The 18,016-nt window shown below is 37.2% G+C and overlaps 2 protein-coding genes across 2 annotated transcripts; both read left to right on the top strand.

Moving 5' to 3' along the window:
* Positions 1–1,064: 1,064 nt before the first annotated feature.
* Positions 1,065–2,556, top strand: LOC112904106 (paired box protein Pax-1-like). The gene has a single exon (XM_025973364.1). It carries the CDS (start codon positions 1,065–1,067, stop codon positions 1,908–1,910), a length of 846 nt encoding a protein of 281 aa, XP_025829149.1. The 3' UTR covers positions 1,911–2,556.
* A 5,059-nt stretch (positions 2,557–7,615) lies between these two features.
* LOC112904105 (paired box protein Pax-1-like) lies at positions 7,616–9,769 on the top strand. The gene is made up of 2 exons (XM_025973363.1): positions 7,616–7,658; positions 8,345–9,769. Exons 1-2 carry the CDS (start codon positions 7,616–7,618, stop codon positions 9,121–9,123), a joined length of 822 nt encoding a protein of 273 aa, XP_025829148.1. The 3' UTR covers positions 9,124–9,769.
* The last annotated feature ends 8,247 nt before the right edge of the window (positions 9,770–18,016 follow it).

Raw genomic sequence — 18,016 nt, 5'->3', positions numbered from 1 at the left:
TAGCTTTAAATAAAATGGAAGCGGTACTGACAGATCAGTACTGTATGAAAATAAATAATAGTAAAACTAAAATACTGGTATGCAAGGGAAGAAAAAGTAGGGAAAGAGCGAATATAAAGATAGGAGACGAAAAATTAGAAGAAGTGGCCGATTTTAGGTATCTAGGATATCGGATACGTCAGGACGGAAGGAGTAGTAGGGATATAAAGCAAAGGATAGCGTAGGAGTCACCTTCAATAAAAATAAGTCACTTCTAAGCCCGCGAACGATTAATTTAGAAATTCGAAAAATATTGTTGCAGGTGTGTTTAGAACGCGGCGCTGTACGGGTTCGAAGCATGGACGGTGGGCGCGGCGGAAAAATTGATTAAAAGCGTTTGAAATGTGGTGTTACCGGTGAATGATGAAGATACCGTGGATAGAGAAGGTTAGAAATAGAACAGATGACTCTTATGGAAGTCAATAAAAAATAGGCGAGATAGGTTGGTAGGACACCTTCTCAGTCAGAGACATATTAGAGGCAGAAATAGGAGTTAAGAGGAGTAGAGGTAGACCTAAATTAGATTACTGTTCGCAAATATTAAGGATGTGGATGTTCTATTTTTAGGGAAATGCGAAGATTAGCTCAGGATAGGAATTAGTGGAGGTGCGTGTCCAACCAGTCTTAGGACTGACGACCTTATAATGATGATGATAAAAGTTCAAGTAACACAAACTGCATTCATTTCCTCATGTGAAAATTGGTTGTTATATGTGAGAAAAATGTATTAGGGTAATTTTTAAGACTTCGTGTTGTGCCACACTGGACAATTTAAAGTAATATTAATCGATTTTGGACCGTTTGAAACCGGCCCCGCCACGGTTTAATGAAAATTAGTGATCCGCTGCAGTTGCAGCGCGCGATTATATCATCAGAAAGTCCACTCGGTTTGGATCCCACGGCCACAAACTTTATCCGTACACAACAACGCAACCAAGGAACGAAAGAACGCACCGGGCTCGTCATCAGGCGTCGCAGCTGTACAGCAGCCGCTCCGCCGGGCTAACCCAAGTGTTCCGCAATGAATGGATCCATTGGCAGCGGTCCTGAAAGTCCTTGCCCGGCTGACAAAGAAAGACACCAAAGCTCAGCAACTCACAAACGCAATACAAGACAAGACGACGGCGACGGCGACGAAAGAAGAATGTTATATTATGATGGTCTTTCTTCTTTACCCGGATGATTTTATCCGTTCATCTGCTGACGCTANAGTTGAACTATCCCAGGTGGGTATCCGGCCGTGCGATATATCCAGACAACTCCGGGTGTCTCACGGATGTGTCTCAAAAATCCTCGCTCGATACCACGAAACAGGGTCAATTCTTCCTGGCGCCATCGGTGGATCTAAACCCCGCGTTACAACCCCCAAGGTGGTAGCCTTTATCAAGGAATTAAAACAAAAAGATCCAGGCATTTTTGCCTGGGAAATACGAGACAAGCTCCTAGCAGAAGCAGTTTGCGACAAATACAACGTTCCGTCCGTGAGTTCCATTAGCAGAATTCTTAGGAACAAGATTGGGACATTGTCACATCACTCTTATCACCCCTATTACAAAAGCGTCTACTCGTCATACAATTATCCGAATCAGAAAGTTCAAAGGTCGCAAACACAAAGGCCGAGTCCTGTTTCGTGGCCTAGCTCTCACAGTGTAACCGATATTTTGGCCGGAGTCCACGCGGCTGCATTTAAGCCTCCACCATCATCGCCGTCGATGGCTCTTCCTTCAGGACCTTCTCCTACAGGATCCGACCACAGCGCTCAAAATTATAACTATTACATGTACCTTCAATCGAGTAACACGGAAACGATGTACATGATGAATTCGGGAATGAGTCACCCACCACTCCATGCACCCGGATCTCATTTTTGAGTGAAAATGCGTTCGGTGGAATTCGGCAAGTTATAGACTTTTTGACGTAACGCATAAGTGCTTCTGTGATACGCGCACAATACAGTGACTTTAATTATAAAACTATAGAATCTTACTTTTAATAAAAAAAAACGTTGATGGTAAGTGACTTAAGAGCATCAAAGTGGGTTCACGTAACATAAATTAAGCCAAAAAACAGTGTATCCCGCAGAATGAAGCAAAAATACTTATATTTTAACATATGTGTAAATCCCTACGTTAACACCAAATTTATTATTTAATTGTTAAAGTAGTTATCGCTACTGGTCACCCAAAACCCCCTGGAATAATTAGGAGTGCGGAGGTAAATAGACACATTTAAGCTTACCCAGTGGAAATTTATAATTGACTTTATCAATAAAACGCAATGTTAGTTTCAATAAAATTATTTTAACAACATTTAACTATTGCTTCGCATTACTAAGGCTTTATGAGGAGTATAATAACATTAAAATGCGAAACGGAAAGGTCTCAGGAGATCCGCGAGATACGGTGGTTTTTGTCCTAATAAAAGTATACAAAATTCTGGGAAAAGCAACCATTCTGTATTTAACTGTAACAATAGCATATTTTTCATGAACAAGTCAGTAACAAAAGACCAAACCCTAACGGTTCATATTATAATATTAGGGACAAGTACCGCTAGTTTTGTGAAAGAAAGATACCTAGATGCCAGATGAGGGAACGTTCGGACTGTAGGTCTTACGTTGATACAATAAATTGGACACAAATGAAAATGACTTATTTGATCGAAATATTCGATAAACTCAATGTAGTCAGCAGGATCTTAAAGTGAATACTCGCAACTAAGTTTACAGTGAGAGACAAAATATCTTCTCGATAACGATAAACAACAAATTTGGCTTCTGAAAATTTGATCGATATTAAAAAAACAAAAATGAGAATCGAATGATTCAAATTTTGATGACTTTTACATTTTATAATATTTAGTTGGTAATAAATTTTCTTTGTACATCAGATTTAGAAAACAGGAATGTTGATAATACAAATAATATTATAGGCAAGTACATAATACATTTAAGACGTGGACGTACACGTAGTCTATCAATACAATACAAGGTCACATTCGATAAAATATTTGTATTTGCCTTTTATAATAGACAGAGTTGGGGGATATCACAGGATGTGGTACGAATACAATTTTAACTGAAAAGAACAGGAAATGGTTAAGACACTATTGATAAAAAAATATTTACTGTTAAACATTCAAAACTAAAATTTTGATGAAATCTTTCAGTATGCCAATAATTTTAACAAATAAAATTTACAGTATTGTTTTAGTCCATAAGCACACAATCAGTCTAGAACTGATAATCGGTGTTGATACTGAAGTGAAATTCTATTGCTTTTTGCGATGTTTAGTCGGCTTTAACGGTAACTTCATCAGGACCTGAAATATTTATACGTTACGCACAGAATAAGAGAGCGAAACTGGTGCAATAATAAATCATAATTAGAATTTACAATTTATAAATTCGTTCTGTGATCCATATTTTAATTTTTATTTAGTTATTACCCTTTTGTTGGTATCTACTGTATCAGTAGTGCAGTTTGCACCAAATTTGGTTTCACTGACTATAACATTTAAATTACCCTAGACAAAAATTTTCAGTCTCTCTCCAGTTTCTCAGTCTTTCAGCGTCTCTGAGAGCGTCTCTCTCAGTCTTTCACAGTCTCTCNTAAAGCCTTTTATGTAAAGCTTAATGTATAGCTGGGACTTTTAAAATTGGTATAGTCCGCAATAAAACTGTCACATTTACTTTCATCTTTCAACTTATTTATTGTCTTACAATACGATAAAATTTCTATTGAAGGGAATCAAAAAAATGGTGTCTTTAACTGTAAATAAAAAGAAGAGGTTCCAGAAAAAAAGTATAATACTAAACGATTTTTGATATTTCCTTGTTAGAAGTTTGACCTAGCAGGGTCACTCAGTTGATTTCCCTAAACGGTCGATCGAAACAATAGATAAGAATTACCGGAAATGCATTGTTATTGAAATGACCCGGATAAAAGCGCCAACTTAGTCCGTCAATTCCCAAAATCAATTCAAGCAAACGGTCGCGACGAGCGTCTATCGAGCTAATGACTTGCATATACCAGTGGCGGCTCGTACCTTCAAGAATAGGTGAAGAGTTTCAAAATGGCAGATACCAACAACTTAGCGTACGCACAAATATGACCATTAAGGTGCAGTAGCCTGGTCAAACAGCTGCGAGCTCTTCTCTGTTCCACGACGAGAAAAAAGGAGTCTAGGTTTACAACGACTTTTTTCGCTCTTTTCAACTTTTAAGTAGCTGCCCAGGCATCACACAGCTTGTAACATAAAAAATTTATGTATTTGTAGGACTATTTTTGTGTTTAAATTTATCTAAAAGAACTTGTATAAGTAATCTTTAGATGTGTGGTCCCAGTATTGTGCTTGTTATGGCTGATATGGTGCATTTACATACAAGAAAGTACTACAAACCAAGACGTACACCACGAGAATCAGATTTTAAAATGTTACTTAGATTTGAGGAGGAGAATGTCGTGTTTGCTTGATGGACCATTTTCTTGGCGCGTATCCCGAAACACGTGGAACAGCCAGTGTCCCCCGTGCAAAAAATGAAAATATTTCTGCGTTAATGTGCCAACCATTTTAAATAAACTTTTAACACTGCACAAGTAAATCAGGAATGTATTAAACAAATAAAATAAACGGCTGTCAAGGAACACACATTGATTGCACAATGCAAATTTAAACTAGTTTGTCGAAATCCATAGGGGCTAATCTGTACCTTTTACTTTATTAATCCGAAGCATTTCCTTGCAAGGAATACAAATTCATAAAACAAAACATAATTAGGTATAACATCAATTAAACTTATTTTCTGAATTTTCTGAAAGAAATAATAGGATTGTTCGGAAAGTCATTTCGTTTTTTCCCGACAGAGGATTTAATTGTATCCTTTTGCACCCAACTTCACATTTAAGCCGTATAATTTTTATATGCTTTGAGAGCTCATATAGCAAGGCTTGTGTGTGAAAAATTCCAATTAATTCTACGCAGTAGTTTTTGGTTGGTGCCCTTTTAAATATGGAGAGCGATAAGCAGCATTTTCGACATATCTTACTGTTTTACTACAGAAAGGGTAAAAATGCTGTTCAAGCCAGAAAGAAATTGACTGATGTGTATGGAGAAGGTGTGTTGACAGTACGCCAGTGCCAGAACTGGTTCGCTAAATTTCGATCCGGCAATTTTGATGTCGAAGATGCACCACGTTCGGGAAGGCCGGTTGAAGCTGATAAAGACGCGATAAAGGCATTAGTTGATGTGAACCGGCGAATAACAACACGTGAGATCGGATTGAGGTTAAATTTATCAAATTCAACAGTTTATGACCACTTGAAAGGCCTGGGATTATCCTCGAAGCTCGATGTATGGGTTCCCCATGTTCTCACAGAGAGAAATCTGTGTCGCCGCATTGACGTCTGCGATTCGCTTCTCAAACGTCACGAAAATGATCCGTTTTTGAAGCGCATCATCACTGGGGACGAAAAATGGGTTGTATACAACAACGTCAAACGCAAGAGGTCATGGAGCAAAAAAGATGAACCGGCTCAAACCATTTCCAAAGCCGATATTCACCAAAAAAAGGTGATGCTGTCTGTTTGGTGGGATTTTAAAGGAATCGTTTTTTTTTAGCTTTTACCGGATAACACAACGATTAATTCGGAAGTCTACTGTCATCAGCTGGACAAACTGAATGATGCACTTCAACAGAAAAGGTCAGAACTAATCAACAGGAAAGGTGTAGTGTTTCACCAAGACAACGCGAGACCTCACACAAGTTTGGTCACTCGCCAAAAGCTTTTACAGCTTGAATGGGATACAATGCTACACCCACCATATTCTCCAGACCTGGCACCATCGGATTATTATTTGTTCCGGTCACTCCAAAATTTTTTAGACGGTAAAACCTTCACCTCAAATGAGGAGGTCAAAAACCTCCTCGATCAGTTTTTTGCCAGCAAAGACCAAAAATTTTATGAGCGTGGAATTATGCTACTACCAGAAAGATGGCAAAAGGTGTTGGACCAGAACGGTCAATGTATAATTTAATAAAGTATTTGTTTATTATACGAAAACTGTCTTTCATTTCCACAAAAAAAAAAACGAAATGACTTTCCGAACAACCCATAGATCTCGATACTACTCAGGCAGTAGGTGAAGAGATTCTTCATCTACTTCACCTGAATAGCCACCACTGGCATATTGGTACCACGAAATCTACGCCTGGTCGAGACGGACGGACTACCGGCTGACTGTTTAATGGGAATAATTACGCGGGTACTCAAATCAGGGCGACCGGTGGTAATGAGCTGTCGTCGATGTATCCGTCGCCTGTGCTCATGCGATTATTCCATGTGCGATGTGTTTGTAGCGCATGTATGGCAGGGGTTTGTTGTGGGCAATAGGGGTACGACTTGGATCCCACGGCTGCGTCTATCTACGATAAAGCACCGGGCCTGCAGCTGTACAGAAGCTGTCTGCATGTGTATATCAGTAGCGCCAAGTGTTCATTTATGAATGGATTCATTGCTATAATGCATACAGTGGGGGTACGCATACGAACAGCCGTATATTAATACGTACGTGCATATTTGTATTTATTACTCAATATAACTGATGGGAATTATTTTGAGGAACCACTAAATATACATATATGTGGACTAGAGATGGGCAGGGTACTCGGTTCGGGTACCGGATGATGACGCCAGGTACCCGGCAGTAGCGAGTAATTCGACCACAGAAAAAAGAAGAAACTAACACCAGCTATAGTAATTTAATAAGTGTAATAACAAATTTATCCAATGAAAATTGGTAATTAAAATTGTATTGGAATAAGTCTTTTGTACTAAATTGTATTTTTAATTGATTACCGTACTGTTATTTCTTATTTCGATGTAGTTCTTGTGTTTACTTTTTCTCATGAACAAGAATACATCAGTATGACCGAACTGTTACAATTTTCTGTCGCTTGATTCAGTCTACGATTAACGATAACTTACTAGTGTGATATTAGCAAGGACATTTAGGACAAGACATGTTCTTGGACCCTTTCTAGAACAACGTGGACTTGTAAACTATCTGTCATAGGAAATATTTCACCTTTACTCCTACTATTTCCCGAGTGCAATCTATCCATTGATCCATTTCTACATCCTCTTCGATCTGCCAAAAATTATATAAATATAGAGAACTACGTTACTTTGGAGCTTCAGTATCCAGTCCCCGCATATGGTTCTGAATACTCTAGTACCAGACACACCAGAACCATCCGAATAACCTCTTATAAGATGAACTGAATTTTTATCTAATACCATAATTTCAAAATATTTATAAAAGAAATGGAATATTTAAATAAAGAATACCCTGAGGTAGAGGGGCGAAGTACAAAACAACAGTTTTTCATTTACAATAAGGAAATTATTGACTACTTCCGATATAACCGGAAGTTGAAAGACCTCGAAATTATTTTATTGTGGCACACATTCCACAATTATTCCATAGCATATCCGTTTAGTTAGAAATAAATTCAAACAGCCTTTACAGTATTTAATTTTGTTTTCAGGGTAAGTCCTAAGTTTCTACCTACATCATGTACTTAGGATCGATTTGTGTCGAGTGCAGGCAACAGAATGGTAAGTTGCAATTTTTTAGATCAGCAAGGTCCTTAAGGAATGTAAAAATGCAATGTTTAAGTTGGAGTTTGAGTTTTCTGTTCAGAATCCAGAATACGTGCCTTTCTCCAATTATAAAACTCAAATTAAATGGAATTTTTTAAATCTGTTAACAGAATCAAAATTGAAAGTTATTGCGAAGGGTGACCTCAATAATAATGTAATGCAGTCGAACTTCACTAACTACGCACCTCCTTGTGTTCGAGATAGCGAAAATTCACGTTANCAGCACGTCGTAGACAGTTCCGACAGACCAACTATACTACCTGCTGCCTTCAGATAACGTTTTATGAATTACTACAAACAGCGTGGTAAACGCCATCTGTAATATATTGCTACCTTTAGTGGAATTCAAAAATGTTCAAGGATATCTTAATGCTGTTTTAAGCAGGTTTTCACGACCGGCGTCGAATATAGGTGAATTGTTGTTCGAGCTGATGGGCCGAGGTCTGTTGGGAAAACAACCCATCAGCCCAGACAACAGGGATATCTCAACTTGTCGAACTGAAAAATAATAATAGACGTACGAACCATTTAGACATTAGTATAGATTTTCTTATTTAACTACGCTACGGTGAAGATCAGAGGGTGGTTTGTTTTATTATTAGAATTACAAGAATTATATAGATGATGTCAGATGAATTAAGTTTTTTATAAAATTCTTTTCTTTCCAGATGGCCAAGTCCAACAATACGGTGAAGTAAATCAGTTGGGTGGTATTTTTGTGAATGGTCGTCCACTACCAAACGCTGTCAGACTTCGAATAGTTGAACTATCCCAGGTGGGTATCCGGCCGTGCGATATATCCAGACAACTCCGGGTGTCTCACGGATGTGTCTCAAAAATCCTCGCTCGATACCACGAAACAGGGTCAATTCTTCCTGGCGCCATCGGTGGATCTAAACCCCGCGTTACAACCCCCAAGGTGGTAGCCTTTATCAAGGAATTAAAACAAAAAGATCCAGGCATTTTTGCCTGGGAAATACGAGACAAGCTCCTAGCAGAAGCAGTTTGCGACAAATACAACGTTCCGTCCGTGAGTTCCATTAGCAGAATTCTTAGGAACAAGATTGGGACATTGTCACATCACTCTTATCACCCCTATTACAAAAGCGTCTACTCGTCATACAATTATCCGAATCAGAAAGTTCAAAGGTCGCAAACACAAAGGCCGAGTCCTGTTTCGTGGCCTAGCTCTCACAGTGTAACCGATATTTTGGCCGGAGTCCACGCGGCTGCATTTAAGCCTCCACCATCATCGCCGTCGATGGCTCTTCCTTCAGGACCTTCTCCTACAGGATCCGACCACAGCGCTCAAAATTATAACTATTACATGTACCTTCAATCGAGTAACACGGAAACGATGTACATGATGAATTCGGGAATGAGTCACCCACCACTCCATGCACCCGGATCTCATTTTTGAGTGAAAATGCGTTCGGTGGAATTCGGCAAGTTATAGACTTTTTGACGTAACGCATAAGTGCTTCTGTGATACGCGCACAATACAGTGACTTTAATTATAAAACTATAGAATCTTACTTTTAATAAAAAAAAACGTTGATGGTAAGTGACTTAAGAGCATCAAAGTGGGTTCACGTAACATAAATTAAGCCAAAAAACAGTGTATCCCGCAGAATGAAGCAAAAATACTTATATTTTAACATATGTGTAAATCCCTACGTTAACACCAAATTTATTATTTAATTGTTAAAGTAGTTATCGCTACTGGTCACCCAAAACCCCCTGGAATAATTAGGAGTGCGGAGGTAAATAGACACATTTAAGCTTACCCAGTGGAAATTTATAATTGACTTTATCAATAAAACGCAATGTTAGTTTCAATAAAATTATTTTAACAACATTTAACTATTGCTTCGCATTACTAAGGCTTTATGAGGAGTATAATAACATTAAAATGCGAAACGGAAAGGTCTCAGGAGATCCGCGAGATACGGTGGTTTTTGTCCTAATAAAAGTATACAAAATTCTGGGAAAAGCAACCATTCTGTATTTAACTGTAACAATAGCATATTTTTCATGAACAAGTCAGTAACAAAAGACCAAACCCTAACGGTTCATATTATAATATTAGGGACAAGTACCGCTAGTTTTGTGAAAGAAAGATACCTAGATGCCAGATGAGGGAACGTTCGGACTGTAGGTCTTACGTTGATACAATAAATTGGACACAAATGAAAATGACTTATTTGATCGAAATATTCGATAAACTCAATGTAGTCAGCAGGATCTTAAAGTGAATACTCGCAACTAAGTTTACAGTGAGAGACAAAATATCTTCTCGATAACGATAAACAACAAATTTGGCTTCTGAAAATTTGATCGATATTAAAAAAACAAAAATGAGAATCGAATGATTCAAATTTTGATGACTTTTACATTTTATAATATTTAGTTGGTAATAAATTTTCTTTGTACGTCAGATTTAGAAAACAGGAATGTTGATAATACAAATAATATTATAGGCAAGTACGTAATACATATAAGACGTGGACGTACACGTAGTCTATCAATACAATACAAGGTCACATTCGATAAAATATTTGTATTTGCCTTTTATAATAGACAGAGTTGGGGGATATCACAGGATGTGGTACGAATACAATTTTAACTGAAAAGAACAGGAAATGGTTAAGACACTATTGATAAAAAAATATTTACTGTTAAACATTCAAAACTAAAATTTTGATGAAATCTTTCAGTATGCCAATAATTTTAACAAATAAAATTTACAGTTTTGTTTTAGTCCATAAGCACACAATCAGTCTAGAACTGATAATCGGTGTTGATACTGAAGTGAAATTCTATTGCTTTTTGCGATGTTTAGTCGGCTTTAACGGTAACTTCATCAGGACCTGAAATATTTATACGTTACGCACAGAATAAGAGAGCGAAACTGGTGCAATAATAAATCATAATTAGAATTTACAATTTATAAATTCGTTCTGTGATCCATATTTTAATTTTTATTTAGTTATTACCCTTTTGTTGGTATCTACTGTATCAGTAGTGCAGTTTGCACCAAATTTGGTTTCACTGACTATAACATTTAAATTACCCTAGACAAAAATTTTCAGTCTCTCTCCAGTTTCTCAGTCTTTCAGCGTCTCTGAGAGCGTCTCTCTCAGTCTTTCACAGTCTCTCAGTTGTTGCCCAGGTGTTTTTATGGATCTCTCACAGTCTCTGAATGAGAGATCGAACGATAAAATTGTTAATTCAGAGATTCGAGTCTCTCACAGAGAGACTGAATGAATAAAACTGAAAAATTGAGGGACTCGAGCCTCTCGTAGAAAGACTAGGATTACTGAAATACGTTGAACTTTGAAAATTTTAACAATGTCTATCGAGACACCACTTATTAAGAGATTCGAGTCTTTCGTTCAGAGATTCGAGTCTCTCGTTCAGAGACTGGACACGAAATGAGGATCTCTCTATGAGCGACTCCAGTCTCTCATTCAGAGACGCTAAACAGTTTTTTTGACAGTCTCTCACAGTCTCTCAGTTATTGCCCAGGTGTTTTTATGGATCTCTCACAGTCTCTGAATGAGAGACTCGAACGATAAAATTGTTAATTCAGAGATTCGAGTCTCTCACAGAGAGACTGAATGAATAAAACTGAAAAATTGAGGGACTCGAGTCTCTCGTAGAAAGACTGGGATCTCTGAAATATGTTAAACTTAGAAAATTTTAACAATATCGGGACACCACTTATTGAGAGATTCGAGTCTTTCGTTCAGATATTCGAATCTCTCTTTCAGAGACTGGATACAAAATGAGGATCTCTCTATGAGCGACTCGAGTCTCTCGTTAAGAGACGCTAAACAGTTTTTTTGTTTGACAGTCCATCGACAGTCTCTTTCAGCGACACCAGAGAGACTCGATGAGAAACATTTTGAACATTTTTATCTCGGGTACTTTTTAGTTTGTTTAGTTCATCTAAAAAGTTCTATTCTCTTTCTACACTTATTTCACCTGTCACTTACAAATATATTGCAGAATCACGACAATTATGTTAAAGAGCAATAATGTATGATACAATGAAACCACCTGCTCATTTAAAATGTAATTACACAATCTATCGAGGCTGTCAGGCCAATATTTACATTGTAGAAAAAAGAATAATCGGTGAAACGCCTGTCACGTCCATTCCCACCGTGTAATACGACCGCATCCCATAACACTTCCCGCATCGCGTTCAGGTGTTTGTCGGGGTAGGGCCCCCCGCCCCATGGCAGTCAGCATTTCCTTCCGTGTAAAAAGTTCCTAAACAAAATGCTTATTATACAATGACTAGCGGTGCACTCGCTCGGTTAAAATTCAAATCAGGGCAAATAATGAATTGATATAATCACGTCCACACCACACACCGTCATAGTCGTAGTATTATAGGGGAGTGGTATGAGTGAGTGAGCTTTCGGTCGAGAATGAGGGTCGTTAAGTTTTGTCGGGTTATTAACGTTTACAGGTAGTGAAAAAGCGGTTTTGTGTTAGTAGTATTTATTGTACCTACTTTTACCTTTAGAAGCGGATATATTTATACCCGGAACACTTTTAAGGAAGTGTTAACAATTTTCACGGGTTATTTCGTTATGTGAGAATATTTAGAAAGTCGAAACACGAAGAATAAATTGACTTCCTTTTAGAGGTTCCAAAGTACAGATGGGCCCGGTACCCGGTTTGGATCCGGCACTTTTTGTAGGATCCGGCCGGGTACCGGATAATGACGCCGAGTACCCGACAGTGCCGGATAATTCTAGCAGAGAATAAGGAAAAAACAAACACTAGAAATAATACTTTAACAATTATTATAACAAAAAAAACCTAACCTAATGAAAATTGGTAACCGAGATTGTATTGGGATCGGTTGTAGTTTCTGTCTTTATATTTTCTCGTAAACAAGAATACATCAGTATGCCCGAACTGTTACTATTTCTGTAGCTTTTTGGTACATGAGGGTTTGATTAACCATAACTTATTAGTATGATTTTACCACCTTGCAGACTTTCAGTGGTTATAGGCTCGTTTCAACGGTTTCAACTCGACCTTCTTGTTGAAAACCCGCAAACCAAGAATTAAAATTTTATTGGTTTAGCAATTAAACGACTTTTTGAGACCACAGACACTAAAATTATGGAAAGGGAGCTTCCATTTGCATAAAAAAATATTGACAATGGCAGTCCTGAATAGATATGTCTTTGAACAACCAAACATCAAACTAACGATAAGGGTGGATAGTTTAGAGGGGGGTATAACGTTTGGGTTTAACAGTAGGATTATGTCGAAGTCTAATCATTTCTTTTTTAGGTAAACTAAAATTGGACCTTTCTTTCCTTCATCATCATTAGGAGATCTTCAGTCCTAAGACTGGTTGCACACACACCTCCGCACTTTCTTATCCTGAGCTAATCTTCGCATTTCCTTAAAAGTAGAACAAATCACATCCTTAACTACTTGCGAACAGTAATCTAACCTAGGTGTACCTCTACCCCTCCTAATTCCGGTTTCTGCCTCTAATATGCCTCTAGACCTTCATGCCTGCTAACCTATCTCGCCTATTTCTTATTGACTAAAGTCCTCTGTTCTCCTATTCTTTCTAATACCTCTTCATTTCTGACCTTCTCTGTTCCAAGGTATCCTCATCATTCCCCTGTAACACCACATTTCGAACGCTTCTAATCTTCTTTTCTTCCTTGATTGTTTTAAATTATTAATATGTATTAATTCTCAGCTTTAATATATTTATTCACCTAGCACGGTCTTAAAAGGGCAAGTCGAATTACGTAACAGTAGTTATTATACAAAAGATTTTTCCATTAGGAAATTGACATAACACAGCGACTGATTTTAAAATTAACGAGACAGCGGCGTTTGCAACTTAATAAGAGCTGACGATGCGTGATTCGTGTATCAGATATTACAAAAGTGCAATGTAGCAACCGACGACAACGCCGGGCACTGCGACGTCGGCTATAGTACACCGAGTCACGTGTCGGTGTTCATTAAACCCGTGTTTATCTAACAGTTTAACAATGATCTGAAGGACGGGCCACCCCTCTGATCAGAGGATTACAGCAGTTAATGAAACGGAGGCTGACGACGCTGAAAGCACACGACGCCTCGCCGTTGTCGCCCTCATCACTTGGTCATGGGAAAAACAGTCCCACAAAACACTAGAAATAATGTAGTATTGATAATGTACTTGATTGTCGAGCAAAAACTATCTACGTAATAATGGCATTGTTGCTAAAGAGAAGAATATTGAAGCAAAAATCATCTCCAATCTCCTCTGCCCTAAATATGTCAATTTTCGGTTTTTCTAATTGACGCATTCCAGATAGTTCCTACCTATTGTGTCTTAAGGGATAAAAGGTTGTGAGCATTCGTTGCAGATAGTACAGGACAACGTGAATCAGAATATCAGGAAGACCAGATACATATATCCTTTCCGACGCTGCTTCCAATTTGGTATCAAAATTGCCACAACACGTACAGATTCTAAACTGAACTGATGCTGTCCTAGTTCAGGTCTGAAGGCCGTCGTCGATTGGAGTTGCTCCCTAACGTTTCGCTAAACGAGTGCCGAACTTCTTCAGAGGTAGTTCCATCTCCGATGCTGGATGTGGACTCTTCAAGCAACTTCAACCGACGATGGTCTTTAAACCTCAACCAGGACCTCATCAATTCACTTACTGGCTGTACCAATTTGTCATATTCTAAAAGATACCAACCTTAAAACCAAAAAGTTCAATTTTTGACCCCTTTTGGAGCATTAATACTTAAATTAAAAGAACAAAATAGCTAAGAGAGTAATCATTTGTCACTGAACTAGAATCCCACTGCTTAAGTGTTCTAGCACATAAAATTTTTCATATATCTACCTGTAGTAACTAAAAAAATCGAATGATGTTAGTTTGGCTTGATTAGTTTTGAGGTTAGGATATCTCACGTACTAGAATTTTTCTGGAGTCACATTTGAGTGCGCCATTGAGAAATAAACCGAAAATGATCATTTTATTTTCTAAATCTTTATTCAGTTATCCATACTAGTGTCATCGAGAAGAGAAGGAACTCAAAGAAGTGCATTGCTATGATGGGTTAAAAACAAGAAACACAAGAAAGGTAACCATTTTCCATGTATTTTCGGAAGGTGAACTCGAATCTGATTCCAGAATTGCCCTGAAATATTAAAATTTCAAGATGACCTAATCCTAAATTCAAAGAAATTGGACGAGATTACGAATGACTTTTTGGAGTTAAAATATTTTAGAACCTGGGGAAATTATGAGGCCTGACTAATTCAATGACAAAAGATACCTCAGAAATTCTCGTAGTAATCTTCCCAAAAGGTATAAAAATTGCACGTTTCAGTTTTAAAATTGAGATACCTTTGATTTACCGGTAATTCTGGGACCACATTTTGAGTCATCATCGCAAATTACGACGTGACTGATTACCCTTCTGTTCTTTTACTTTACAAAATTAATGTAAAATTATTGTTCTGTCACTTTACGACTTTACTATCACATACGTATGAAGAGTTTGAAACTCAGATTGCAGTTTTCCTGCTTCCTTAATTTTGGCCATATAAAGTCAGTACACCCTCCACTAGGATTCTTTTTTGACTCCTTATTTTCGCTTAATTGATGGTTGACATTCTTGTAAATTTCAGTTATTAGGGTCCTGAGATAGATTGCCCAGGAAGTTTTAATTTTCTACCTCTTTCGTAAACGCTTTTCATCCCTAGAAATTGCATGAAACTCAGTAGTGACCTCGTTATCTAGAATGTGCCACACATAATTGTCGTCATTTTAGTTATGAAATCGTACATAATTTCGTTGCTCTTAAAATTTTAATTTGACCAAACGGAACTAAACTTCAACAAACTCCTTTTTTATCACAGTAGTTAAATTGATGACCTTTATAAGTATTTTGACTATTATTTCATTTGATAAAGAACCATCTTGATTTAATAATAGCAATTCATCATTGTATGTCTTACAATAGGAGTAAGTTCTGTTTGATCTTCAGCTTTGGATTATACTCGGAATAGTTGATCGTTCGTGAATAAATATCCCTGATAATGACCGAGGGTGTGACGCACGCGTGTGAACGTTGTCCTAAAGTTCTTCACAAAACATGCACGTGTCCGCTCGTGTGGCACGTGAAACCCTATTTTCACAGCTGGACATGCAATTTCGCGGGATTCGTGATAAAAACGTGAGAACGTTGCCGAGAGGATTGCTCTTTGATCTATTTTAGGTAAAAATCGATGTTTTCTCGTCGCTAGAGAATTAGTCTCCACGACAAACCCTCCTATTTTGGCAGCTTTACTTTCCACCCTGAAGATCCTTTCTAAAAATTAGCGAAAGAATTTTTAAAATCGGATGAATAATCTCGCAGATTGGGTAGGGTAGGTACTCCTTACCAGTCGAATTGTCCTGATACCCTTTTTGACATACTCGACTAGATTTTAAGGGGTGCAGGTAGAGTCCCTAAGTGGATAGCCCACTACCCCTTTTGGTCCCCATGAGGTTTCTCCCCATGGCAAGGAAGGAGCGCATAACGCCTTGCCGCATTTGCGCATCATCAGGAATGCCGAATGTGGCCACCACGGGGAAAAATTATTGCTACTCCATTAAAATTTTTTGGAAAAATAAAGTAATTTTAATGAAAAAAATACAAAATTGAATGAGATATATATTTTACTAATAAGAAACTGTTCACTTTTACATATGTAGCAACGGTATGACACATATTATCTCTTTACTTTCGTTAATTTTTGTTAATATTGATCTTGTCTGGAAATTCAGTAACGTATAGAACGCATTAAAAGTATATTATTCTCTTTGTTTAAAATTTTTGTTAATAAGGAAGAAAAATTAAAAATAAGAAACGTTAGGAACAGGTACAACAGTTTTGGTCAAATTCAATGCTTTTAAACTAATTCCTGGTAAATGCAGCTGTTTATTATTATACTACAGGTGCAAACGACACCAGCTTTTCAGGAGTCATCTGCTGCAATTATTATTGTTGGTCTTTGGGCCACATGGAAAAAATTAAGAACCTTCTGTGTTCAGTTAATGGAACTTTGAATTTGTAAAAGCCATCATAAGTTCTATAGGTACAAGCCGGTGTGTTTAGAAATTAGGTAACTAAATTNAATTTGATCGATATTAAAAAAACAAAAATGAGAATCGAATGATTCAAATTTTGATGACTTTTACATTTTATAATATTTAGTTGGTAATAAATTTTCTTTGTACATCAGATTTAGAAAACAGGAATGTTGATAATACAAATAATATTATAGGCAAGTACATAATACATTTAAGACGTGGACGTACACGTAGTCTATGTACAAAACAACAGTTTTTCATTTACAATAAGGAAATTATTGACTACTTCCGATATAACCGGAAGTTGAAAGACCTCGAAATTATTTTATTGTGGCACACATTCCACAATTATTCCATAGCATATCCGTTTAGTTAGAAATAAATTCAAACAGCCTTTACAGTATTTAATTTTGTTTTCAGGGTAAGTCCTAAGTTTCTACCTACATCATGTACTTAGGATCGATTTGTGTCGAGTGCAGGCAACAGAATGGTAAGTTGCAATTTTGTAGATCAGCAAGGTCCTTAAGGAATGTAAAAATGCAATGTTTAAGTTGGAGTTTGAGTTTTCTGTTCAGAATCCAGAATACGTGCCTTTCTCCAATTATAAAACTCAAATTAAATGGAATTTTTTAAATCTGTTAACAGAATCAAAATTGAAAGTTATTGCGAAGGGTGACCTCAATAATAATGTAATGCAGTCGAACTTCACTAACTACGCACCTCCTTGTGTTCGAGATAGCGAAAATTCACGTTACGTAAGGAAAATTTTTACTAAACCGTCAAAATTTTGTATTTTGTATTTAATTGATAAAAATTAAAACCCCGCGCTCAAATTTCGAGTCAGAGAAATGGAGAAATAGAAATTCGAGCTAAAGTGTTTGGAATAAATGAAAAACTACATGTATGATAAAGAAATAAAAAAATATTAGAGTTATAAAAGTTCACTATTGTATGAAAATTAATAAAACTAAAACAAAGATACTGGTATGCAAGGGATGAAAAAGTAGGGAAAGAGCGAATATAAAGATAGGAGACGAAAAATTAGAAGAAGTGGCCGATTTTAGGTATCTATCGTAGGAAGTCAGATAAGTCAGGAAGGAAGGAGTAGTAGAGATGTAAAGCTGAGGGTAGCACAGGGTCGAGTCGTCTTCAATAAAAACAAGTCACTTATATGCTCGCGAA

Source organism: Agrilus planipennis, unplaced genomic scaffold (genome assembly GCF_000699045.2).
Source record: "Agrilus planipennis isolate EAB-ADULT unplaced genomic scaffold, Apla_2.0 scaffold144, whole genome shotgun sequence".
Taxonomy (NCBI): Eukaryota; Metazoa; Arthropoda; class Insecta; order Coleoptera; family Buprestidae; genus Agrilus; species Agrilus planipennis.
Note: the sequence above shows the minus strand (reverse complement) of the source record. Positions and strands in the feature narration are given on the sequence as shown.

Coding starts and splice junctions, on each gene's coding strand:
- LOC112904105 (XM_025973363.1), top strand. CDS start 7,616: ATGTACTTAGGATCGATTTGTGTCGAGTGCAGGCAACAGAATG. Junction 7,659..8,344: donor CGAGTGCAGGCAACAGAATG/GTAAGTTGCAAT, acceptor AGATGAATTAAG/TTTTTTATAAAATTCTTTTC.